This window comes from Poecilia reticulata, linkage group LG4 (genome assembly GCF_000633615.1).
Source record: "Poecilia reticulata strain Guanapo linkage group LG4, Guppy_female_1.0+MT, whole genome shotgun sequence".
Taxonomy (NCBI): Eukaryota; Metazoa; Chordata; class Actinopteri; order Cyprinodontiformes; family Poeciliidae; genus Poecilia; species Poecilia reticulata.
Window position 1 is genome coordinate 19,292,558 of NC_024334.1, and position 26,546 is coordinate 19,319,103.

At 42.8% G+C, this 26,546-nt stretch overlaps 1 protein-coding gene across 3 annotated transcripts in view; it reads right to left on the reverse strand.

Moving 5' to 3' along the window:
* The window catches only part of lnx1 (ligand of numb-protein X 1), a 49,778-nt gene that overhangs the window by 17,755 nt on the left and 5,477 nt on the right, over positions 1 to 26,546 (reverse strand). Inside the window, exons 2-3 of one of the 3 annotated variants that reach the window (XM_008407478.2) lie at positions 24,299 to 24,801; positions 53 to 300 (exon numbers count right to left, since the gene is read on the reverse strand). In XM_008407478.2, coding sequence (XP_008405700.1) covers positions 53 to 300; positions 24,299 to 24,708 — 658 coding nt within the window. In that variant the 5' untranslated portion in view covers positions 24,709 to 24,801. Of the gene's footprint in view, positions 1 to 52; positions 301 to 11,506; positions 11,602 to 15,232; positions 15,997 to 24,298; positions 24,802 to 26,546 lie in introns of those variants that run through there. The other 2 variants (XM_008407479.2, XM_008407480.2) reach the window with 2 other exon arrangements.

Here is a 26,546-nt window from a genome sequence, read left to right on the forward strand (position 1 = left end):
CACACACACACACACACACACACGCACGCACACCCTTTTTTCTCCCACTCACTCTTCTTGGAGCTGCTGCGAGCGGCCAGGCTGGTCATGCTGCCTGACTGGCTGTTGTCCTCCATGTTGGGGTCGAACGCCGGGTTGACCAGGCCGGGTTCGTCCGAGAGCAACGCCACGGCGGCGGAGGTGGGGCCGTCGCTGGGCAGCGTGGCGACGGTGAGCTCCGACGTGCTGTCCGTGCACTCGCCCTCCTGCGAGCGCCGCTTCCTGTCTGTGGAGAGTCCATAGTGGGAGGCGCCTTTACACCTGCAAACAGGAGGAGAGAACGGCTCGTTGACTCCAGGCTGCAGTGAGACTGTTACTTTATATATCAGATGGAGAGCATGTGTGAAAAGTTTTGTTTTTAGTTGGGGTTTTTTAGACCCGGGCTTTGACTAAGCCATTCTAACACCTTCGATAGAGCCATTTTATTGTACATGTAGCTGTATGTTTAGGGTCGTCGTGCTGCTGGAAGGTGAACATTTACCTCTAAAGGGCGTCCCAACATCATAATGCTGCCACTACCATGTTTAACTACAGTAGTAGTTTGTCGGATTAATCGTGATGAATTTAGCAATCGGTTAAACTGGAGCACACTAGATTTGTTAAACCGTGTTTGTCTGACATCCAATTAAAACTCAATGGATTTTGCGACTTATCAAAACATGAAAAAGTCAGATACTCCTCTTACAGGCGCTGCATGTGGATGAAGCAGTGAGACCTGACGATGCGTGGCGGCGTATCCACACACTGAACCTCATGTGGAGGCAGTCGGAGTGAAAACCAACTGCTTCTGCTAGCATTTATCGAAAAGGTCAGATTGTGAACAGTGATGCGAGCATTTCCTCCAGGCGCCCTCTCACAAAGACTACTTATCTGACCTTATCACTCAAACAACACACAACCTGTACACCAAAATGGGACAACTTTTCTTTTTTTTTTTTTTTTTTTGGTACTTTGACATTGAATCCAGATCGCATCTATGTGGACCTCCCATGGAAATCACTTCAACAAGTTATTGAGAGAGAACTGCGCTCCCGGTCGCTTCCTATTTGTAACCGCATGCAGACTAACCTTTCTCAGTGGCACCGAGAAAGAGCGTCGCTGACAGTCAAAACGAGTGCAAACGCAAGAAAGCTGCCGCTGGTGAGGAGGAGCCGACATTGAATCTGAATGTGGAACATAAATGGGTTTGATTGTTGTTACTCAGAGCAACAAATCTAATTCTTCAGCTCCAGATGTCAACATCACACCGCCACACACACTTTATCTCCCGCGCTCATAGCAACGCTCGCTCGTCCATAAGAGGCTTTACACTGTAACAACGCGAAACTGTGAATGTTTGTGTGCGCCTGGAGCGTTTCCCTGCAGGTCGGCGGGGTGTTGCGTTGTTGGGAGAATTTCCCTCCATCTGTAAGCCATAAAGGCTTCATCAAGAGGCAGGAAAAACTCTGCCTTGTCTCTCCGGCTGTCTCTGCGGAGCCATCAGCGCAAACATTAACTCGGTTTTAATGAGCTGGATCCGACCCAGGCTCTGCTTCACCGGTAGCTCTGACGAGAATTAAAAAAAAAAAAAAAAAAAAAAAAGTGGTGCGGCATTTCCCCCCCCTGCAACCAAAGATGAAAGGTTAAGTAAAAATGAGGCAAAATGACAAGAGATTACTTAGGTGTCACAAAAAAATTAATAAATAAATAAAAAGGAAGAAGAATGTGAGCTTTGGAGCCGTTGTAGCAGAGTTGGAACCGTGGGGCACCCAGTGGGCGCCAAGTCACCAGAAGCAGCATTTTGTCTCCATTACAGAGCTGTCTGAGCAGGTCATGCTCTCTGTCCACGTCGCACGGGGAAAATCATTTCATCTAAAAACAGGGTCCTATATCTCAATTGTAGCCACAAGTCGGGGCCTCCAGTCAGATATAACATTACACAAAGCTGAAGTGCCTATCGATTGCTTTCAATCCGCGCTCGACTTCACGACACGCTGCGTGTGTGTACCTGTGTGTGAGACTCAATCGTTCTTTAAGTAAATTGATAACTACCAACAGCGACATGCCACTTAATGAAGTGATGCAGCCCAATAGATTGATATTTGAACGGACAGGCAAAGAGAGGGAAGACGCTTTAGCCCAGTCACTGTCGGAGAAGGTTTAAAATTGAATACCTGATTGAAATTTTTTTGCGTCTCATAGCAAAATTCAGCATGTTCAGGGTTCCTATATAACCTTACAATGTTTGCAAAAGTATTATTTTCCTAGTCTGGGTAATCATGTACAAATATGATTTTTTTTTTGGCAAGCAGGGCGACTAAGATGCTAAAATTAGTTGTGCTTTTGTCATATTTTGCATAATCAGATGCAGCTTTGTAAATATATTAACCAACTACCTCAATAATTTAAGTGTTTGTATGTGAAGATGTGGAGGTAATAAAACAAGTTTGAGATATTATTGTTTTTGTGTAATAACTCCTTTTCATTTTGGGTTATATAAAAGATCGCCAATGTCATCAACAGACAATGTATTGATAAAATTACCTATTAACTGTATAAATAAAAGCTGTCTCCATGTTTCATTAACATGTCTTAAGATGTAATAAGATTCAAAATATTTACACATTGATATAATTTATTAAAAACAACTTTGATTGTGTGCTTAATATTCAAGCACACAATTGTCATTGCTTCGACTCTAAACTGCAGAGGGCCACATAAAAACTTGTGGCGGGCCAGATTTGGCCCCAGGGCCTCGAGTTTGACACGTGTAAAAACATAATAAACTGGATCTCTGGTGCTTTTCAAATCTTTTTTTTATTTACCTAACAACATAAATAAACTTTCATCCACCCATAAAAACGTTACAGCGATTTCATCTAGCTGGCTGATTTAGATTTCTGTTTTTTTCTTTGCAGTCTGACTTTTCCAATTTTGACCGATTCAGATTTTAAAATGTAAAAACATGTGCTGCAGGTTCTTTGATAGTAGTTTTGACTCCAGTAGCAGTACATTGGAGCATATTTTCTTTTCAGTAAAGAAAAAAGAAAATTCATAAAACTACTACATCTCCATTCCTCTACCAGTACATCAGCCAACAACATTTTACCCACCCCCTATGAATTATTAACTTCTTCAGCTTATATTTTCAGTTTTATGAACCCATAAAGGGGATAAACAGAGTCGGATATGAAAAGAAACACTAAGCGGGTTGTTGTGCTTTCTAGCAAAGTGGCAGTAACAATTATGTCCGAATTTGGCCTCGACGTTGTTTTTAATAGTGTCCGGATTTTAAAATAACTACACTGGTCAACAGCCAAAAAAATTGTCTGGGTTTTTTTCAGCTGTTTTAGAGTAATTTTGATGAGCTGAACCCAAAAATCAAGTTGGTTTTGTTCAGTCAGGTCAACTTTCTGAGCTATGGAGCATCATTAGCATCAAAATTCACAACTTGTTCTTACGTCTGGATCAGTTTCAATGAGTGATGAGCAGGAGATGAAGGGTAAGTAGATTCACATCTACAGTACTTACCTTTATCAGTGTTTATTATACAATTTACAGAAATCCAAGTCTGTAACATGTAATTAATACATTCTGTTAGAAAACAAATTTTCCCCCCTAAAACCTTCTTTGGATGAGAAAATGAACTGATAATGTCACAAAAATGTAACCAATTTAGTCAGAAGATGAGATTTCTCTAAATCAAATAGAACAAAAACCTGACCTGATGTGGATGTTATTTTTGGATTCAGCGGTACAAAATAGTCCTAATTCGGTTGAAAAAACATATTTAAAGTATTTATTTTGTAACCCAGTGTAATAAAACCAAAAACTGCTGCCATGTGACTGGAATAAAAAAACAGGGTAAAACCCCCCCAAAGATGTTTCAAAAGTATCTCTGCTACTCAGCAGGGTAAACCAAATATGGATCCAACACATCCTGAGATGTAAAAAAAAAAGAAGCAAAAAACCCAAAACATGTTCCTCTCTTTATGCATAAACTGCAAAAACCTATTCTAATTTGCCATTTTCTTGTTATTTTTTCAGGAATGATCACAGAGATTAGGAGGAGCTCATTAGCACTGCTGTGGCCTTGACTCAGTTATCACATCATCTCTCCAAATTCAAGGATCCGTAGCGAGATAAAGAGCGGAGACATGTGCTCATCCTTCTAAACGCTCCTTCCTCCTTTTCCTCCTCCGTCTCCTTGTCCCTGTACAATAACAATTACCCATAATGCTTTCAGTGATATGGCGGTCTTCCCGACGCCTCTCCCCCCCTCGCCTGGAACACAAACATGTTGTGTTCTTGCGATGTGCTATAAAACACCAGCTCACCACTCATCAAAGCCTGTGAGATTCTCCAATCCTCTTTAGGGGTGAGTGGATTATCCGTTCTAACCCAAATACACGCTCCGCTCCCTTACTGCGGCGGACAATCACGTTAGTTCGCCCTCCCGTCGAAATGCAAATTACCCCCACTGAAGCGACGACGGCAGCTCAGGTGCTAAGTTTACAGCAGAAACGTTGATTTCTTTTATTTTTTGATTTGTTTGGACTCAAAAACGTTTGCTTCGTTGTTCTGAGCAGGTTCTGCGTGACGGAAACGTGCTACCGTCTCCGTTCTGTCCCGTCACTCGTTGTGTGCTAGTAGCGACAACCACCTGTTTGTGATGCAGCCTGGCTTTCATTTGGGTTCTTCAAAAAATATTCCCAGCAACGCCTGATGTGTGAAAACGCAGGAGGAAATGAAGGCCTGAAGGAGGCCCACAGGTTTTTCTCACCACAGAAAGTGTGAAATACAGTGTGTGTGTGTGTGCGTGTGTGTGAAAGGCTTTTGGAGACATGTGTTGAGGGTATTCTTAGAACACTAATGAACGTGGGGACATGCAAACACAGTTGGAGATTTATCCACTCATTAGTCAGTTTAGAGCTTGCGGGATGGTTGTTGTTTGCAGCTCAGATTGTCTTAACCGAAACAAAACAGAATATGTTTTTTAATATTAAAAAGTAAATAGCTGCAAAAAAAAAATTCTCAAGCCCGTGCTCGGTATGTACAAAATACGGTACAGAAAAGGCAATGCTGGGAAACAGGCAGAATTTATTAGACTTCGGCATAAACCATTCTGTTGCAGAACATCTGATCTGCCTGATTGAATAGGAAAATACTCTCTCTCTCAACCAGCTTTAGGGTAAGACTCCATTGAAAATCTTTTAAAATGTTCTAGGTATAATAAAAACTGGACTGGGTTATGGGGAAGAGCGTATTGCTATGAAGTAAACAAGCTACGTTTCTACAAGAACCCTTTCCTAGAATCAGGGTAGCTTTCTGGGGTCATCGTTGTCTCTGTACATTTCTAGTGTAATTACTAGACTAAAAACAAAAAACACACTGTGTCCCTCATCTACCCTCAAGTTGTTATTCTCATCTAACGAAAGGGCAGCGCCTGCCATGATGGCTGCAGCCTCAGGCACCTGTCTGCCCATGTCTTATGTTGTTTGTCTGTCTGTTTGCTCTTCGGATGGGCTGTGCTGAAATGAATTTTGTTGCGGTTCTGTACGATAATAAAGGCTGATTCTGTAAATACCGGACTAAAAACAAATTACAAGGGTAGATATTTACCTCTGAAAATGTAAAAGAATCCAGTCAGACAAGTTTAAACTCTAAACTTGTCTGAATGGTAACCGGGTCTGAAATCCCTGACGAGTGCTGACAGCCAAAAAAAGAGACACCACTTCAGTCAGATTCATATTTTCAGCTTCATGGTGTTTGTGTTCGGAGGCACAAATAGAAACAACCACACCTCCTGCAATCACTAACAGAGTGGAAGTCGTGTTTGTTTGTGTGGGGGATGTTTCTTCAGGACACGTCTCTCTGGCTTCATTTGTTAAATACCAATGAATGTCATAAACTTCCTCTGAATTGAAAGTGATTATAATTCAGTTTAACAGTGTATGCACTGTGAAATGATCAGCAGTTGCGACTGAAAAACTAGGCGGTAGCATCTTTACTGCAAAGGGACAACATCACAGAAGTCTGCACTGGCAAAATCCCTTCGTAATTTGTTCCAATTAAACCATTCTGCATTGTTTCACTGACACTCTGTATAAATCATAAAGGGTAATCGCTGTGTTATAGCAGCGACACCAGCATCTGCAGTGACAATCAAAACAAACACACCCACACATACTCGTAAAGTTGCCAAAGAAGACTGCTACTGCCAGTTGGACAATAGTGATTAAAGGGAATGTTCAGAATCTCTGAAATAAGCATAATTTATTTATAGCTTACAACCTGTTAAGCTGTTCCCTACTGCATATAAAACTCTCCTGGTGTCTTCATTCAGTATAAATCCAAACTACGAGGCTTGTTGGAGAGGAACTTAAAACCAAAGCTGATTTCTAGGACCTTAAGACAACTCCAATCTCTAAAAAGTCATTGTGGTTAATGTAAATACTACTTCATAAGCCTTTAAGCTGATATCCTCTGTCTATTCTCTGTGTGAAAAATAACTGGCTTGTGCAACGCAAACATGACGACGGTTAAAGAATCGTAAAATTGTGTTTGCATAAGAGGATTCTGAGGTGGGAGTTGTTTCAAATGGCAGAAGTCCACTTCGACCTTTGCTCCCGACGGTCAAGTCGTCACCTTCAGCCTCAAGAAACAAGACATGCTAAGGTGCTATGAGGGTTATCTACTGCTGCTAACGAAGCCCTGGTTCAAACTATTCCTTTAGGTTTGATTAAAGGAAAACAGAACGATTGAGGCCAGAGTGACATAAAGACGCGGTAATCCAGTTAATGATGAACCAGAGGAGTGTTAATCAGATGATGCGCCCGTGTGTTGACTGGATCCGCCTGCTGTGAGGGGTAATCCCATCTGCTGCATGATTTGGGGTTGGGGGGGATAAAGACACGGGAGGATGGAGCAGTCAGTGATGTGGAAAAAGACAAACTGGCTTGTCAAAAACAGACTTGCACAGTGAAAGCCAGGAGCCGTTGGGTGTGACTCCTCATCGCCTTTGAAAGTGACCGTGTGCCGAAAAGAAAAAGAAAAAGTGTGGAGCCGCAGATGAACCTTTGTGCTGAAATTGTCCATTGTGCTCCAGTGTAGCAGGGAGCAGTCGGACAGGTTTGCCATGCTTTATGCAACTGATTGTTTTACGGGCCCAGCAGATAGGAAGTCCACTCTGCCAGTTAAGACCAGCCCCAGAATCCCTGAGTCATCTTTTTCAAGCCAATCAATACGGGTGATCATCAGTTGAGCCCTGGACCCATGATGAAGCCGGAAGGGTATTTATGCAGCAGTTTACTGTGTCAGTGTCTGGTTTCTACCAAGTAGGCAATCTCTTCCCTCTCGTGTCGAGAGCAGAGCAAACGCAAGCACCGATTTCATTCTCTGCTGCCCGGCTGAACTGGAGCTCAGGCTCACTGATGCGTCTCAACACTAGGACATTTGTGTCCAACGCAAATGTCCACAAATCTTTGTCTATGTTCTGCTGATGTCGAACAAAACAACAACACAATTTTGCAATTGTCATGTTTTCATTAAATAAGACATGACATTAAAATTAGGAGTGATAAATCATTAGAAATCATGGCAGCAACGGATGTAAACAGTTATATGAGATATTTTGATAACGCAGCTATGGCGCTAACGAACATTGTCTTAGGCGTTGGAGCATCAACCCCTTATTCTTGGAAGTGGCCAGGTATGCAGTGTTTTCAATGACACACGACTTCTTGTGAACTGTGCGATGGTGTGAGATCTCTGGTGGATCCAGCTGCACATTGTCTGCAAAACCAAACTACAAACCACAAAGAAGACTACTTCCTGTCATCTTCTTTCTAGTTTTTTTTAGTAGTACCATCTGGCTGTTGATCATGTGACTTGTATGATGCAAAAAAAAAAAAGTGTTTCCATTGAAGTTTTGCAACATACATCTATTTCAATATGTCTGGAAAACCACCTCATCCCAGCGCAACAACCTTTTATCAAAAAACGTGAGTTTTCGAAATTGCCATTTTTCTATTGAACGAATTTCATTTTTGAAATTTGAATTTGCGCAATCCTATAGTTAATAGAAGCACAGCTAGTGGCCACAGCAGTCTCAAAGTAGTGCTTTTCTCTCACTGATGTGCCAATTGCTCTAATTGTCATTTTCAATACACCACAGTTTATGATCATAGAGAATCCCTGCTCGGTCTCTGTTCCCACGATGCTCTCTGCACCTAGTAACCCGCATTCTCTCTTTACCACACCAGCCCACGGCAGTGGCTGAGTTTTCTCCTTTCCCATGCCATCCTGCCTGCAACTCAGCCCGACCCAAAGCCCCAGCGGTCCGTAGGGCGCCGCTCACGTGAGAGATTAACTCTACGCCCGCTCTCCCCTCAGCTGTCAGTTACGGTCTGCTGCCCGCCAGGCGAGCGCATACTCAACCTTCCTACAGATTAGCCTGCTGCACACACGGGGTTGAGGAAGTTGTTTCGTCCTTCCTGGTGTCAAAGCCTTAGAAACCCCATAAACCGCAGCCAGACTTTGAGCCAGCGAGAGGCAAAGGTTAACGGAGACGCAGTCCACACATCCTCAGTGACAGATCTGAGAAAGTAGGCCGCTTGACGTGAACGATTCAGCGCAGATTTGAGCGCGTGCTGCACTGCGCAAAACAAACACGTATTTAAGTTCAGCGAGGCGCTTTTCCTATGACAGAACAAAATTTGGTGCCATCTGTAAGCCTTTTCTGCATATCCCACCTCACCTTGCTCCTTGTGCCGTTTTCTGCTTGAACAGTGACACATCTGAGAGGAAGGCTCTGCTGAAGTAAACACTCTGACCTGCTGTTCGCTTCTACTCATGAATAAATGAATACATATTTCAACTGTTCTGTTTCACAGAGTACAGTGTTTGCACGTGAATTGAACATGCTTTACATGATTCCAGATGTGTATTTTGGCCTTCTGTTTAAGTTTCCTTCATGTAGTTTTTTCGTATAAAAGCATTTCCACATGTGCTAGTACTGGAAACACAAAACTTTAACGTGTTTTGATAACATTTATTTAAGTGAATCAGCACAAAGTGGTGCAAAATTGTGACGTAGAAAGAAAATAATGGATGTTTTTTTACAAAAAAAAGTGGCATGTATTTTTAAAAAATCTGTGTCGATTACATCTGCAAGTTGCTTAAGATTGTATAAACGCACATCCAGAGACTGACATTGTTGCCCATTCTTCTTTGTGAGTCATACACAAATCAGTCAGAGTTTGTATGACAAGCATTTTTTGTTCAGTTTAGACAAAGATTCTCATTTGGACTTTTCTAGACTTTGACTGGGCCAGTCTAACACTGTTCTGTTCTAACATCTGTTCTAAGCCATCTTGTTTAGATGTTGTGGACCCTTTCAGATCCCAGTACTGAAAGAGAAATTCAACCAAAGAACCCAACATGGATCTGCTGAGGTCGCAGACTATCAGAGCATGAAGACGGAATTGTGGAACCAAAGGGAAATGACTTCCACCTTGAGGAACTTAAACATGCTGCTTGATGTTGCCACATCACACAATGTGCATGTAGCACAAAGAGTTCAAATTTAGTAAGAAATATTGGATAACTTAACTTTCTCCTTGTACGTTACAGTGATGTATTCCCCCGTGTCTGTTTTTTCACATAAACTCCATAAAGATTTTAGGGGTGTTAACAGTTTTTGTCAGGGAACTTTAACATGACGTGATATGGTATAATTTCCTGTTTGCTAAGTGCCTCATTGCGCCCGTTGCATGTTTTCTTGTTTGACTCTCTTTTTTTGCTCGTAGACCTACTTGCTCAGCGTGTGCTCATGCATAAATAAGCACTCCCATGACACATTCACAGAATTAGCTTCATACAAGCAAAGGAATAATTTACTCTTCTTTTCCTTCTACTTTCAAAGGAGCTCAATTCTTCATTTCAGCCCCTCTCCCGCTGGCTTCCAGGTATTTTTGGTTACAATAAAACAATGTGAGCTCCAGACACAGGGAGCAGGGATTAATACGGAGCCCAGACGAAAATCTAATTAGCGAAGCCTCCCCCGCCCCCTCGCTCCCCGCTCACCTGAGTCAGACATGAGGCCGGACCGGACCGGGCCCGGCCGGCGTGGTGCCCTTCCTTTGATTTCGGTTCACCCTACCACTCCTGATATAAACAAACGGTCTGCATTGTTCAGATTCAACGAGCGCGCGGCTAATCCTGTTAGCACGCGCCCGAGCTGAAGATGTCCGGACGGCCGCTGGAGCTCGCGCTGATCAAACGGCGCGCAGATGCGGGCTGAAAGGACGGAAGCTAAGCTAATCGTAGCGTTTAAGACGTCTCAGCCACAGCTCAGGAGTGAACTTAGATTAATCACGAAAGCTCTACAGCGCCGCATCGTCTGTGTCAAAGGAGCCAAGGGAGGGCTAGAAGGAAGGGGAAGGTGTCCAGCAGAGTTTATGAGTTGGGAGTAAAAACAAATCCCATAAAGCAGGAGAGTCTCTCTGTCTCTCCTTTTTGTGCCTGTGCTGCGTTCTTGTCGGCTGGTGCTGACAAAGGGGTAGCTTTTTATCACAGAGAAACGTTTATTTTCCCCTCACGTTGTAAGTTACATCCACACGCAGACTGTATGGGCTGCATAACAGGCTGCTTATGTGTTGGGGGAAACAGAGCCTCTCTCTATGCTCCTCCCCAACCCTCATGCAACATAATCTTACTGTAGCAATCACTTAACACCAGAGAGGCACAGTGAAAAGAGAGGGAAGATGAAGAAAATGGAGGAGGAGGCCGCTTCTGCGCAGGCAGAGCTGGAAGCTACCGCTGCTGTCAACATCGTGGATAAAGACGAATGATGTGCCACTGCTCTCCAGCCAGGCAGAAAAACACTACGTCCGCTTTTGTCCACTCCTTGTTTCTCCCCATGTCATGTCATAATCAGCAAAAAAAAAAAACTCCCCTAAACGCCACACACAAACTGTCTATACCCACCCCCCATGTTTGAGGGTTTAGCACAGCACAAACAGGCCACCGGACAGGTTCATTTGAAGTCATCGGAAAGTGACAACATATTGGGGGATGCTGGGTGCCGTCCCCATGGCAGCCGTACGTATGGCCAGATGGAGGGAGGTGATCTCTCACCCTCCTGTCTTTTCTCATCTTCAGTAAGCTACCTTTTGCTGCGCTTCTCGTCCACTTTATTTTCATCTGCCCTCCTCTCAACTCAGTCCATCGTTCTCCTTTTCCATTCTCACTTTTCATCTTTCCTGAGCCTCCGTTGCTGTCCAACCACAGGCTCTCCGGTCTTTACTGCCCCAGAGGGGGTAATTCTGCACATAGATGAGCATAAAAGGAAAAAACTAGAAAATTCCTGCAGAAACTTTACGGGACCTGCCAAACTGTGCCCGGCAGTTTAAACCAAACATTTTAGCTATAGTTTACACCTGAAAACATCTCATGAGCAGAAATGTGTAATACTTAAAAGCCTTACATGGTTCATTAACGATGTCCAATCACTGAAGCTCTTGCCAAATCCATCACGATATTTCTATGGCTGACCTGGTTCACTGCAACAGTAGTACAATGACTGAACCCAATGCTCAAAAGAATTTCCTTCTGAGACTGACGACTATAAGCTTCGCACATGTGGTTCTCACTCATGGTCCGAAATTAAAAAAAAAATAGACAGTCTGTAATTGTTTATTTCTCGAAAATTTTCAACTTTCATGCAAAGAATATTAATTCACACTCAAAAATTCAGAGAAATAATAATTTTACGTAAGCAAAATATGAACAGTCACAGGAAATATTTATTCTTCCCACAATGCATTGTGAGACCTGAATCTGCGGCTGTTTGTGAGACTACTCACTGCCTCTCTCTGGGACCCGTTGCTATGGTAATTAATTATCTGGACCTGGGCTGGCTCTCTCTGTCAGACAGTATGCTGGAGACAGAGTTTCTATACTTGTGAGACACCCAGCGTCGGTCTCAAGGATCCTGACAAAAAACCATAAGCCCTAGCAAAATTTAGAAAACATTTTAATATTATATCTTCTATTATCTTCTAATCTAATATTACAACTAACTTGAGAGAAAAAGATAATAAAACCCTGTATGTAGTTATAACATTCTGTTCACCCTCCTTCTGTAGTAACTCAGAGTTCCATTATTATGTAGTTCTTAACTGCCAGCTCAGCCCTCATCTGTAATAACTGAGTGTTCCACCATGTTGTAGTTCTGACCTTCTGCTCTGTATTAAAGTGTTCCGCCATGTTTAGAACTACAGAGTCTTTGTAGTCCAAACCAGCAGCTCTGCTTTTTATGTATTCTGTTGCCATAGCGATTAATCCTCAGCCAACTGCTGTGTGTGAGAGAGACTTTATCTAACTTTATGAGACACCCAGTCAGTTTTAATGAAAAAATCATTCCGAACGACCCCTTCCCGTTCAGGATCCGTAAGGCCAATGCAAAAACCGTTTGAAGCGTATGAGAGGGCTATTTGTCGTCTACGATAGTCCCGTGATTCATATCTGTAGGTCATTCACAGTAATTGCAGTGATGAGAGAAATATGGTGTGCGCTGAGCTCAGAAAATTTTCAGAAATGTATGTAAAACACTGGGGTGGAGCGTCAGTTAGCCATGTCCCATCACTTTGCTCTGAAGCACCTGGACCGAAAACCGTAAGCTCTAGAGAAATTTTGAAAACATTTTACGGGAGCAGGCATTCGGTGCGATTTTATGACCAACTTTCATACCAATAATACAAGTTTTGCGGCCATGAGAGCAATTTCAAAATTATTTTGGGGTCAAAATTTCACCCTGTTTCTCACTCTAAATAAGCGGCAGTTGGTGTCAGTTACACTCTTGTGTTTCGGCAGTTGGAAATTTCGCTAGTTTTCCGCTTTTTACGTCGCCATCGTAACTCCGATCCCCAATAAAAATAATAGGTCCCTTCCCGGGATTGAGCCGCACGTTTTGATACCATTTTTGTGGGGTGCAGTGACTGACTTGAAAAGCAACTCAGTCACTGCTCTCCCTATGCATTGCTATGGGCAGGCCCCAAAAACAGTGGATTTGAAAGGCGCCCCATTGTTCCAGCGTAACTCCAGCGGTTTGACGGCGTGTTTCCATCAAACTGAAGAGGAGAAGAGTAGAACCGGCTCAGGGATCAGAGTGCTTCGACTTCCCATTGAGCTGCTGAACGTAGTCAACGTTAACTCCCACACAATGAGAGTCTGGGGGCCAATATGCAGCTCACAGCAGCGTTCAGACGGGGAGAGGAGCCAAGAATGAAAGCACTTTGATATACAGTTCCGAGACGTGAAAGAACCTATTAGATGGTCTGTTAATTATTCAGGCTGACTAGAGTATTGAAGAGCAGCCTGCATTCCAGGCAAATCTGAAGGTTTAAAAAATTGGAAGATTAGTTAGTTTTTTCTGCTAAATAAATATTAAACCACTGAGGATTGTTTCATGTATAAAGATGTGAACTCAAAATGCTGCAAAGTTGATAGAACGGGGGTGGGGGGGACACGAGTAAGTTGCACCAGTTGGTGTGAGTTTGCTTTTTGCCACACATTATTGGGGTGTATCTTTTGGCATGAAGTGGCATGTGACGTCATCTGGCAATGTCAGGTGTAAACCAAGGTATAACAGTGTGTTCTTTAAGCCTGATATCTTTGTTTGAGACTCTTATTTTGTAGTAAGAAAGGAGATTTCTAAACTTATCATCAGGATGGCTGACGACTTTCCGTTGCACAAGTGTTGCTAAAGCCTATAACTTTTTTAAAGAGGCAGTATTATGTATTTTTAATTGCTGCCGGCTAGTCTGAAGGAGCCGAGACTGTCGCTATGAGGAGGAGCTTTGTGGAAATAGGACACCCCCGAATGGTTGCCAGGGGAGACTCAAGGATTTCTCAATCGTTCAGGAAAGAATCAAAGCCGCACTCCAGGTATGTTGTTTGATGAGTGAATAATATTATAACATGACGTAATGCTCAATAAAGTAGAGTTTACATAACATCCCCCGTTTAATAGAAAATAAACAATGACAGAGAAAAAAGATGAAAGGAATTCGTAAGAATCCAACAGGCTAACAATTAGCCGCTAAGAACACAATGAAATTATAAATAGCTTTACTGGCACTGTAAAGAGCTACTTTACAGTTTTCACTGAATCTGGATTGTATTTGATCACACATGTAAATATAGATTTAAAACACTGTGACTGGTCTTATTAGAGATTTTTTAAGCCACAGTTTAAGGGGCAATGAAACCTTTTAAAAACAGAAAAATGGAGCATTTCTGATACTTCTAACCATCAAAACCACCATAGAAATATAGAAAAATAAAATATAAATGTTATTTGGACTAGTCAAACATGGATGGGTTCATTTTACACTCTGTTTATACATTCTTTAAAACACTCTGTGCTTTTACTCTACATCACTAAAGTCTTAACTTTTCACCTAAATGCATTAGTAAAGCGTTTGTAGCTTATTTATGTAATATTACAGTTTTCAAAGACACTGTAAAGCTGACTGGAGAGCACAATGAACCAGTCAATGTGACTCCGCTTGTGTTTTTGTTGTGTTTTGTTTTGACAAGTTCCCCCGCGTCGAAAGCGACGTTGTGCACAAAGATGTAAACCGAGTAGGGTGGACTGTACATTTTTAATGCCGAGGCGAAAGTCCCTTTCCACAAACACAAGCTCTAGTTACAAACATCTGAACACTCGACAGGACTCGGCATCCGTGTGCGCAGCGCTCAAAATCCACAATTCTGTGCAAACGCATGCTGACACTCCTCTGCCCACCCCACCTCCACCGCCCGGTCGATGCCAGTAGTTAGGCGCTCGCTCGCAGAGAGAAATACAGGAAGGGAAGCGATGCCCTGCTGCAGTGTTGCTCCGTAGCATCCGGACGAATCCGTCCTGGACGGCACAAAGCTCTGCCTGCTGGTTCTGCTGCATGCCAGGCTGGACCACGGCTTCCAGCAAAACCCCCCAAAAGTATCAGCAGCATCAGCAAACCACCGACTCTTCACGTGACAATCCCGAATGTAAACACCGGTGGAGTTCATGAACATACAGCCAGGGTGGTGAAAGTGAGAGAAACAAGTAACTGGATGGATGGATGGACGGATGATGGATGGATGGATGGTCAGTGAATGGGGGGGGGGCGGGGGTGGAAGGATGCAGAATGAGTCTTGTACTCACAGTTCAGAATAGAGGATGTGCAGGTTGCCCAAATTGTCTGTGTAGTTGGCCGGGCTGAGCCAGGGCAGAACCAGGAGCAACAGAGCCTTCATGGTCAGCCGTCACCCGCCCCCCCCAACCCCTGCTCTCTGGTCCCTGAAGCTGAGCCTGTCTCCCCCTCGCCCCCACCGTCCCCCTCCAATTCTGCGACCCTGGCCGTTCTGACCCCCCAGCCCCCTATTTTCCCTCTCTCTCTCCCCTCACCACCCCGCTTTCCTTCAAACAGAAGCGCTCTCAGATGTGATTTAATCCTTCACTTCCTACCTTTTCAACTCTTTCCCCCTTTTACTCTGCTCTTCCCCTACTTCTCTACTTGTGTCTGTGCGATCTTCTTCTTCTTTTCCTCTTTCTTCTTCTTCTGCCTCAGGCTGGCTGCCTGGTCATCTCAGCTGCAGAGCCAAGTGGGCAGGTTGCCAGAGGTTGAAGACGGAGCAGAGGGGGAAAAAAATAAAATAAAAAAATCAGCCGGAGCAGGTGCAGAGAAGAAAGAAGAGGTCCCGGTTGTGGCAAAGGAGGAAGAGGAGAAAGTGCAGGAAGAAGAGGAAGGGGAACCCATACAAAAGGTGGCACATTTGGAATACAATTTGAGATGTGCAGCCCCTTAATCTGCTCTGGGCACTGGCGAGTTGTAAGAGGATTTGTGCCCGTATGCACTGTGAGCGGGTGTGCGCGTGTGTGTGTGTATGTCGGAGAGAGAACGGCGCAAGCTGTGACTTATACTGCAGCAGAAACCACTAAAGAGAGGACGGGGTGGTGGTGGGGGGGATGGCGCAAACCAAAACAGAGAAGGGAGGGGGGGACGTACTTTGTACTCCTCTGATTGGCTCGGCCACGTTTGCATGCACTCGGATCCACACACACGCACACACACACAGGTGCCGGTTCTGCATTCACCTCCCCCTGCCCGTGGATGTATCGCTCCTGCAGGGCTGGGGAGGGAGAGAATATGTTGCTTTCCGTTGCCTCACCCCTGGTTTACAGCGATGGACTGCTCCCAGTGCAGCAGATTGGTCTGATCGCTTAAAAGAATCTGCCTACAAGCGTGGAGGAGAAAAAAAAAAACAGAGAGAGAGACAGAGAGAGGCAGAGTATGACCAACACACACCAGTAAATCAATACGCTCTGCTGGGATGGGGTGGGTTTGTCAGAGTGGCATGAATGAGAAAGATAAGGATAAACACGAAAGGATGTGAAGCGTGTCTGTACTAAACCGAGGGAATTCAAAAAGGTCTAATCTTCATCTTCATATTTTAGTAAGGAAAACTGAGCAAAAGACCGGAAGCTGGATTAAAGCCGCACGTCTTGGTTTGACCGATCAGGTAACCAGGAAACAACTGGAGGAGACATACGTCTGCTGACAGTGTTAAGTATTCCTGGCAGCAACTTAAAACTTCAAGAAGATGCATTTTAGTTAGAAACTGAAAGGATGTTTCATCTTTCTTGTCTGTTTCATTTTTAGTTTCATTGTAGTTTGCAGAAAAACAGCAGGGAACCATAAAGCTAAAAGGTTCTCATAGACTTAGCATCTCCGATTGTGATCTTATTTGAGCACTTTTTTGGATAAAATCCAGTGGAGCCATTTGTCTCTAGTGGTTGCTTATGTGAAGGTCTCAGGTTTGTTTGAGAGAACAAAGGCAAAACAACTGGAAAACCCCAGAATAAATCACATAGGTCAGGAATAAATCTACCAAGACGTTTCAAACAATATTCCAAGCTTTCAGCATCTGACAGAAAATGGATCCGAAACACACCATGTCCACACTAAAACAAACTGGTGGCAGCATCAGTACAGTTTCCTTCAGAAGGGAACAGGGAAGATGGTCAGAGGTGACAGAAAGATTAATGAAGTCCTGGATGAAAACTTGAGAGAGAGAGCGAGTAAGAGAGAGAGAAAGAGAGAGAAAAATAGAGAGCAAAAGATTTGGGACTAAGGTTCACTTCCCAACACGACAACAATTCTTAAGTTAAATGGTTTAGATCCAAGTATGTTTTGTGTTACAAATGTCCAAAGTCCAGACCTTAATCCAACTAAGAATCTATAGTAAGACTTAAAACGTAGCTGTTTTACAAAGAAGAATGGACAAGAAAGACTGTTTCTAGACATACCCTAAGTTACACGCAACTGTACCAAATAGAGGTACTTATAAGTACTGATTTTATATACAATAAAATAATTTTATATACAAACTGAGACCTTCACATAATCTGTGTTGGTCTGTCACATAACATACCAATTAAATTAATTGATTAATTGATGTTTCTGCTTGTAATGAGATGAAAGGCAGAAAAAAAAATCAAAGGGCATAATTACCTTGGCCAGGCAGTGAATAAATCTTATTTTTTTTCTCCGCTTCATCTCTCCCCCGCTTTTCAGATTTTCACAATGATGTCCGATGGCCTCGAGAAAGTAATTTAGCTGGTAAACACCCTGTCTGACTAAATATTTCATGGATGAAGGTGGCGTGGTTACGGGCCAGTGTGCGTTAATGTTAATGGCCGGGTGCGAGCGAAACCGAGGCATCAGTTGTCCTGTGATATTTGAGTGACGAGACCACAGGGCTCGCAGGAAATGGAAAAGTAATTGGATTGTGACAGAATGCAGTTTTGGCGAACAGAAGCCGGTCTGCCCCAGAGGAGTCGTCGTTCAGCAGCAACTCAGAAAAACGGCATCATGACGTACTCAAGCACTCATGTCCTCGCACTCAATTATGCCTTTCCATTTCCCATTTGTAGGAATGGTACCTTGCACTAACAGAGCGTCACAGTGCTGTTTTTCCATTCGCTACGTTGAAACTGTGGGCAGGAAATCACTTGAGAAAAGTCCCCATCATCTTCCTCTGGTGAAACTTTTCAAAACAGACTCAAGGTTTTGATTGTGTGTTGAGTATTGTAGCACATCTGCAACACGTCTCAAACTCTAAGGGGGTTTCTCGGTCATATAGTTTGGTTTACTTTAGCCCAATCAGTTAGAATTTGTGGTGAACTTCTGTTTGTTAACTTGTCGCTTTTTCTGGCGGTACGGTTTCTTTCACACAGAGAAAGCTCCAAGCTAATCAAAACCTGTCACTACAAACGACGCCAGAATGTTTAGTCTGTTTATTGGTCAGACCGGCGGTAAGAAACATACCCCAATACTGTGTTCTGGGCTGGTCAAAAACACAAAATGCAATCCTCTTTTTAGTCATTTCCCTGATGCTATTTCTGGCAAAAATTTATCGGAGATGCATGCTGAATGGATCTCGAACGTTCAAGTTCAAGGAGTGTATCAAGACCACCGCCTACTGGTATTCAATGTAATTGGTGTGTTCACATCTAAACAATCAAACCAGAGTTTGTCTTAAATGAACTAAGCACCCTAAGACTAATCTTGCCATCACGACTTTACGAACATATTGGAAGATGGTTTGGATGTCGGGTCTGGTGTGGTGAAGGAAGAGCTCTGCCAAACACACTCAGACCAAACAGACCAAAACCACACGGACTCAAGGACCAAAAGATGTCACAAAAACCAAAGTGTATCGTACTAAACTGACCTGGACCAAGTTGACTCGGAACAAACTCGGTGAACTCAAGTAAAAGAAAACAGATTTGCGCTAATTAGATTAAAACCAAATGGACTGGAGTGAGTATTATCAGAGCCAAACGCCTTCAGAAACATCTCAGAAAACCAGCCATCAGATTCTAACAAAATGACATAAAAACGGCCCCAGGGGAATTTTTCTGCCATAATTCGAGAGCACACATTTTCTGTTTGAAAGCAGGACTTCACATCTTTCTTCTCAAAACTTGTAATGCTGGTAATTTTCTTCTCAAAACTTGTAATTTTGATTCTCTTGCGAATCAAAATGAAAACGGAAGTACAAGAATCCGACGGCTGGTTTTCCGAGACATAATGTCACTGTACGACATCTGAGCCGTTTTTGTCTAACTCTGTCTTTGTAACACCAGAGGACGACCTCAGGTATACACTCTTAGTGGTTGGACTGGGCTCAGAGTTAAGTAAAAAGTCCTGCGTTCATTCCTCTGGTGGAAGCTTAAAGTGGAGCCGCCGCTGCTCCTCCTCTACAGGAGTCAGCTGAGGATCTGATCAAGATGCCCCAAGTCAGACTCAGAACTCACCACAGGGATTACATGTCCCTCTGGCCTGCAAACACTTTGATATAACTTAGAGCTGTAGAGAGCTGCTGCAGAGGGAGATGTGAGGGATAAGTGGAAGACTGGGGACGGATGAATGGAGTTTAACACCCTTGTTGCACATTTCTGTAACTCTTCGCGAGGGAATACAGGTCGTTTTTTTAATTTCATATTTCCATTTCAAATGTTTGTGATTTTCCAGTGCTTTTGAGAACTCGAGCTTTTTTTAAACACGCAAGAAAAAGAAGAAAGCGTCAGCGCGCTTGAGGCCGTCCCCGAAAAGTCAAATATTTATACTTACAGCAAGAACAAAAAGACAAAGTAATGTGTAAAACGTGAATGTGAACTTTGAAAAGGACCATAACAATATGGATCGACGATCATTCAAACAAACAAGAAACAGGCTCAAAGAATCACATGCGGTTACATGTCAGTGTACTAAAAAAAAACCCAAAAAACGCAGTGCAAGCCCCGACAGCACAAACCCAACGAGAAAAACCGCAGATCAGAGAAGATTTTTGCTCCTCTTGTTTGCAGTGGATGCATTCGAAAATATCTGTCTCTCTTTCTGAAAGCCAATAAAGGTCACGAATGATTCCATTAGGATGATATCAGCCCCGACCAGATGGCCGTGTCTCAGTCATTACAACTTCTGACCCGCTGCCAGATTTTTTTAGAAACAGCAGAAATAATGTACTGCATTATCACTGGCATCAAAACACAGACGGGGAGAAGGGTGAGGTCATGCCTAGAGGTAGTGTGACTCGTCTCTCTCTGTGTGTCGAGATCGAGTTTGTTCAATATGATGCATATTGTGAGTGTCAAAAATCGCTGAGGTGGGAAAATCTATATTAGCCGAGCCACGTTTTGTGGCGTACAGATTGAAACGACGTTAAAGGAAAAAGATTTGCAACCACGGATTGGAGGGAAGGTGAAAATGGATTATATGAGGGATGTTCAATGAGCGAGGCATGAAATTGCTGAAAAGTTCGAAAAGGACCAGAATAATAATGTGGAGTGACCTTAATGGTGTCCGTCCATCCGTCCATCATTTCAGTGAGGTGAAATCCATGCAATTGACTATGTTTGTTGTTTAAAACAGCACAAAATATTTGAGTCATCAGGACATTTTGGTAAAGTCATTAAGAAACTGTATGCTTGATTTCACCATATATTTTTTTGTGGTGTACATAGAAGCTGTAGAAAAATTTCCCTCTAGCTGAATATTATATCTGCTACAAACCCAAACTAAATGGACTAGAACCAGAAATATGAAGGTACTGAATATTTTGAAATTATTCAAAGCTCTCTGGTTGTTTTGTTGTGTTGTGCTCTTTTTCCAAGTTTGATTAATCTATTTTCTCTTTGTTTAGTGTTTTTGCAAATTTATTATAACTAGACAACAACAAAATAGTTGTTATCCAATACACAACAACTATTGGACCTTATATAGACGTGTGTGTCTTTCCCAGTCAAGTCCAATCAAATCAATACATCACAGGTTGCTTCCTTAAAACTTACAGAAACATCTCTAGGATGATCTGTGAAAACAACTCAATTTTATGCCTCATCAATAAAGTGTTAAGCAAAGTCTTTGAATACTTATATATGTGTGATTTCTTGATTTTATACATTTTTTTTTTAATTTGCAAAACCGCTCAAAGGTTTTTCCGCATACTGTCATAATGTGGCACTTTGAGGAAAGAGATTCATTTGATAGAAAGTGGAATGAGGCAGCAACATGTCACCGGTGCATTCACCAACTTTACCACTTGTGGCATGTTTTCCTGAAACCCTGAAAGCGTTTGCTTAACTCTTAGAGTCGGCAAATAGACTTTGTGTTAAACTAATTGACAGCACTTAGTCACAGAAGCGTTGGTGAAGCTCCTGCCGCACAATACTGCCACGCGAAGAGTTTGTGTTGTACTATTCTGATTATTCTGTTAAAAATAATCTAAATGCTGTGATTAGCTAAGCGCTAGCCACAAACAACGCTACCGTCAGACTCTTCCTTAAAGCTTTCTTTCAGATTTTATGGATTCAGATGAGCATTTATTTCACGTTAAATTTGAAATAATTAGTGGCCAGATCTTATCTGGATTATTCTGCACTAAAAGAAGATTTGCTAAAACACGTTATCATTCATAAAAACTCTTAATATTTTAGCATAAACGCATAAAGGAGTCTTTTTAATTCGTTTCTGGTATTTACGCCTCTTTAGATTGAGATAAACATGAAACTTGCGATATTGTGGACCCTTTAATTGTAAAAACAAAAAATGTATGGGGGGAAAAAAACCCTGTACCTTTCTTGTGAACCCAATATTTTAACCTGCAATCTCTGGTAAACGCGTCTCACTGCAAACCCAATAACGACAAACTGCTTCCAATTAAACCTATAAATACAAGCCTTGGAATTCATAATAGCAAAACTAATAATCGGTCGATGCCTTGATTAGCGTTGCTGTTTCACCGTGGGGGATAATTTGTTTGCTAATATGGTTATGAGACCTTTAGCTCGGATTAGAACGTCTTGCCGAGGTTTAGGTGAAGATTGTTAGCGTGCTAAAAAAGAAACTGCTGCTATGGAAATCAGATGCAAATGAAAGTCTCCGGCGATTAAATTTGACATTTGCTTGATGCATTATGCAACTTGACTTCTTTCACGCCCGCGCACCATAATGACTCCACGCTAATAACACACTTTGTCTCTGTAGGTTTGTCTTTAATCATTAAAAACTCTCCCAAACTCAACAGAGTTACAAAGACCCATGCAGAGCAGAATTTAAAAGAAATGTGCTTTTTTAAAAATTATTATTATTATTCACTGCCACAATCACCGGAGCAGGATAGATATGTTGAAAAGGGTTATTCGCCGAGACCTTTTCACATCCTTGCACACGATGCGTTCGGTGATCTCAGCGGACACGGCCCCGCTCACCTCCGCAGATAACGCCCTCTAACTACGGGAGAGCAGCCGAATCCTTTTGGGAGGCAGCCTCAGAGATCCACATCTCATTATGACATCCACGCTACATGAGGGCAGGCAGTGGAGAAAAAAAAAAAGAAACTGACAGAAGGAAAGATTGAGTGGAAAAGATGGTGTAGGAGTAGAAACACAACGGTGAAGGAAGGTTTGGTGATTTCTTTTTAAGGATTTTCAAACAAACTCGAGCTTCCACGTTTTTGGACGCAACTTGAAAGGGGAAACCCCCCCCCTCTGCTTCCTGTCTGTGATATTTGGTGAGATGCGTTAATTATCCCAGCAGCACTTGGGCCACGGGGAGTCTTAATGAGGATTAACGTGAGCGGAGAGAAACTGCCGCGCTGCATCTTAATACGTGAGCAGACGAGCTGGGAGTTTTGGTTTGATGAAAGCCTGTTTGGAGGAGAAACTCTGTCCTCTGGGGACAGTAGCCGGTGCTTAAAGATGATGGACAAAGTGAACGTGGAAGGGGTATCCTACGGTCAATGGCTATTGCAAGTTATTGCGATTTTTGACAGATGAGTGCAGATGGGGGAAAAAAAACTCAAAATGGAGAGGAATGAAAGGTGGACATGCAGGAAATGGGAAAAGTCATTTGATAGCGCCGGTACACACACCGTTTCACAGCGGCCATTTTAAACATATTTGCATCCCAGAATGAATTACATTTCATTTAGAAAATTAATCTAAAGTATTCAGCCAATTTCTTAGTTGCGATATCAAAATGTACCAAACCAACAGCATGTCTTTAGTTTTAAAGACAGAGCCAATTCTTAACAAGATTCCCCTAAACTTCTCTGCTTTAAAGTAAGGTGGTGGCAGGCTCATGCTGAGGGGATGCTTTTCTTTAGCAAGGGACAGGAAAACTAAGAGTCTATGGAGCTTAGACAGCTTAGTCAGTGCAAGAGCAAAACATGGAAAAGACTTGAGATTCGTTCTTGGGTTCACTTTCGATGGCAACAATCCTAATCAGAGCCGTAGTGCGACAGCTAAGAGTGAATATTCATGTAATGATATGGTCTAGTCAAAGTCTACAGCTAAATGCAACTGAGTTTGTGGAAAATGGGCTTGAAAATCGATGTTCTCAGATGCCCTCCAGCCACTCTGACTGAGCTTGTGTCCTGTTGTGTTGAAGAATATTGAGAGAGACAGATCCATGAAGGCTTGCAGCTCCAACTGCAGCGAGAGGTGATTCCACAGAGCAGTGACTCCAGAGGTCAGAATACAAACACACACACACTCTGCAGAGTAAAATTGTAAGAATGTTTCAAAAGCATGTTTCATTTCTTTTCAACTTTGTATTCTGTGTTAAAGGGCCAGTATTATGTGTTTTCCAGGCACATGGTGCCATTTTATAGCACAATCAAGTAACTATGCCACCTTCAGTTGGCATATATATCACATATGACTTGAAATACATTTTACTTCCAGGTTTAACGCATTGAAATTGGGCCTCTGTCTCTTTAAGAAGCTCCTGCTCTTTTTGAAACTCCACCTTTATGAAGTCATCACAACACAACTCCTCTGTTGACCCTTTGACAACGTTTTCACCAGCGTTTCACTGAGAAGTAGCTCGTATGATGAGCTCAGCAGATGTGGTTTGCAGAGGCATTTGCTAATTGCTGCTGGGTAGTCTGCAGGAGCTGAGTGAAGGAGGGCTGCTCTGAGGCGAAAGCTCAAAAAACGTGGAAAGTGCAGCTCTGATGAGGTCCAACAAGGCGTTTTCCACAGCAAAAACTCTTAAAGGATTTCTCAAACATGCATGAAAGGATCACATACTGCAACACACTCCAGGTATGTTTCAAGCCACTTTCAATTGATAGTTAGTGGATTTAAAAAACCGAAAAAGGTTAAAGTATCTGATCACATGTTTTTTTTTGGGGGGCGAAGGGGGTGGTTAGAGCCTACCTGCCCTTGATGTGGTCTTCCATCTCGCCGCGAGGCAGGGTCTCCGTGCAAAACTCAGCGAAAGGGCATGCCACGGTCAGCTTATCCAGCAGCTTATGCACCAGCAGGCTGGGCTTCCTGCAGCTCTGCAGCATGAGGGGCGTGCGGCACACGGGACAGAAGTCACTCTCCAGTAGGAAGCTGGTGAGGCACTCCTTGCAGTAGGTGTGGCCGCAGGGCGTGTCCAGCGGCATGATGAGTGGCGACAGGCAGATGTGGCAGATGAGGTCGTCGTCCACATCATCTTGGTAGATGTACTCGTGGTTCTCCTCCAGCTTGTGGCTGTGGCCGCAGGAGGCGCACAGCTCAAGGGTCGGGGAAAACACATCTGAGTCTGTAGGGGAGATGTCCAAAGGGGAGGCCTCCGCCATCGCTGCCGCGACGTCAGGCTAGAGTCTCATTTGAAAAGCTGGGACTTGGGATGTTAAGCTGCACGAGTCAATCAGGGGGTCAGCAGAAAAGATCTGCGAGGAAGAGGAAAGCAACGTAAATACAACAATGTAGAAGCACTTGGTAATGAGATTACTGTTGTGTTAGTTGAGAAAGTTGCAAGAGTTTGCTATTTGTTAGGATTGGGGACCAAAATTGCAACAGTTGTTACATTTTCAGCTGGTGCGGTTCTTCTTCACTCTACACTCTGCCAAGCGATTCCAAACTAATTTAAAAACCTGTTCACCTCCTCGCCTGTGGTGGCGCTGCAGCGAAAACCACTGAAGGAAATGACATGAGAACCTCAGAAGAAGTGCAACTTCCTTCTGTGTAAAGTGTAAACAGAAATGAAGCAGAGTCAGCTTTTTTTGTAGGATTTTCTCTTTTGTCTTTGGTAAAAGTGATCTGTGATTAGTGATCTGACCAAGAGCAGATAAAACCAGAGAGCCATGCACTGTGAAGGATGACTGCTGGTGACTAGCCTGCAGCTAACAGGACTCTGAGGTGACATCAGGAAGTGGCATTTAGGGATTTTACAGCCTAAAGAAACCGAGCACAGAAACAGAAGAAGAAAAGAACACATTGTACATTATTTAAAAACTGCCTCATTAAAAAAGTAATCCATATATTCATCAAAAGCAATAAGTGACATTTAGACTTCAGCAGTAAAAGGTGATGGAAAAATTAGAGATGCCCTGAGGACGTCTTTTGATCAGTTAAATAAGCTTTTTTTTTCTTCTTCTCTTCTGGCTTTTCCCTTCATGGGTCGTCACGTCAATTGACCTTTTCTGCTTTTACTCCTACAGTCTGCATGCTCTACCCTCACGCCAACTTTCTCCATGTCCTCCTCCTTTTACGTCTTCCTCCTGGTCTATTGCCCAATGGCGCCAACCTCAGCGTCCTTCTACTGATGTAATCATCGTCTCTCCTCTGAACATGTCCAAACTTTCTCAGTCGGGTATCTCCTGGCTCTATCTCCAAAACATCGAACACTGTCCCTCTGACGAACTCATTCCTGATGCCATCTGTCCTCGTCACTCAGGAAGAGAACCTCATCATCTTAAACTCTGCAACCTCCAATTCTCCCTCCTGTCTTTTTTATTGTCTCTAAGCTAAAGGACGTAGCTGGTCTCGCTGGTGTCTCGTTCACTTTTCCTTTCGTTTATCACATGTCACACCAGTTCCAACCCACTTTCTACGTCATGTCTTTAGAGTTCGTTCAGGCGACAAAAGTGAGAGTAAGACTTTAAGTAGATAATAGGAAGGCTATAATGTGCAGTTCATCGGTTTTTTCCCCATTCAGCTTTCTCTGCTGGTAGTCCCTTTATGTATTTCAACAATGATGTAGATATTTACCCCTGCCTCATTACCAAAAGATTAATCGCCAAGAAAAAACGTTGAAGTCGGTTTAAAAATTCAACTCTAATAATTTTGTGTTTGTTTCATAATATTAAAGTTTTTTGAGCTGTCACTTTGAATCATTACGTCACAATCATGTCTCTGATGTCAGCAGAGCTAAAAAAGTATTCAAATTGTTTTTATGTCTTATATTAAAATTTAAACTGAAGTTGGTATCAGTTGAAAGATAAACTGGGAACTGGAAGTTATTTCCAACATTTTGAAAAGTGTAAGTGAGTTAAAAGTATATAGAGCCACAAAGGACTTATTTATTTGCTAAAAATCATGTTTCCACCCTTGAAAAAAGCGAGATGTGTTCAACACTACATAAATGTTAATGTAGGACGGCTGCGGAACTCCTTTCTGTTCACATATGAAAAGA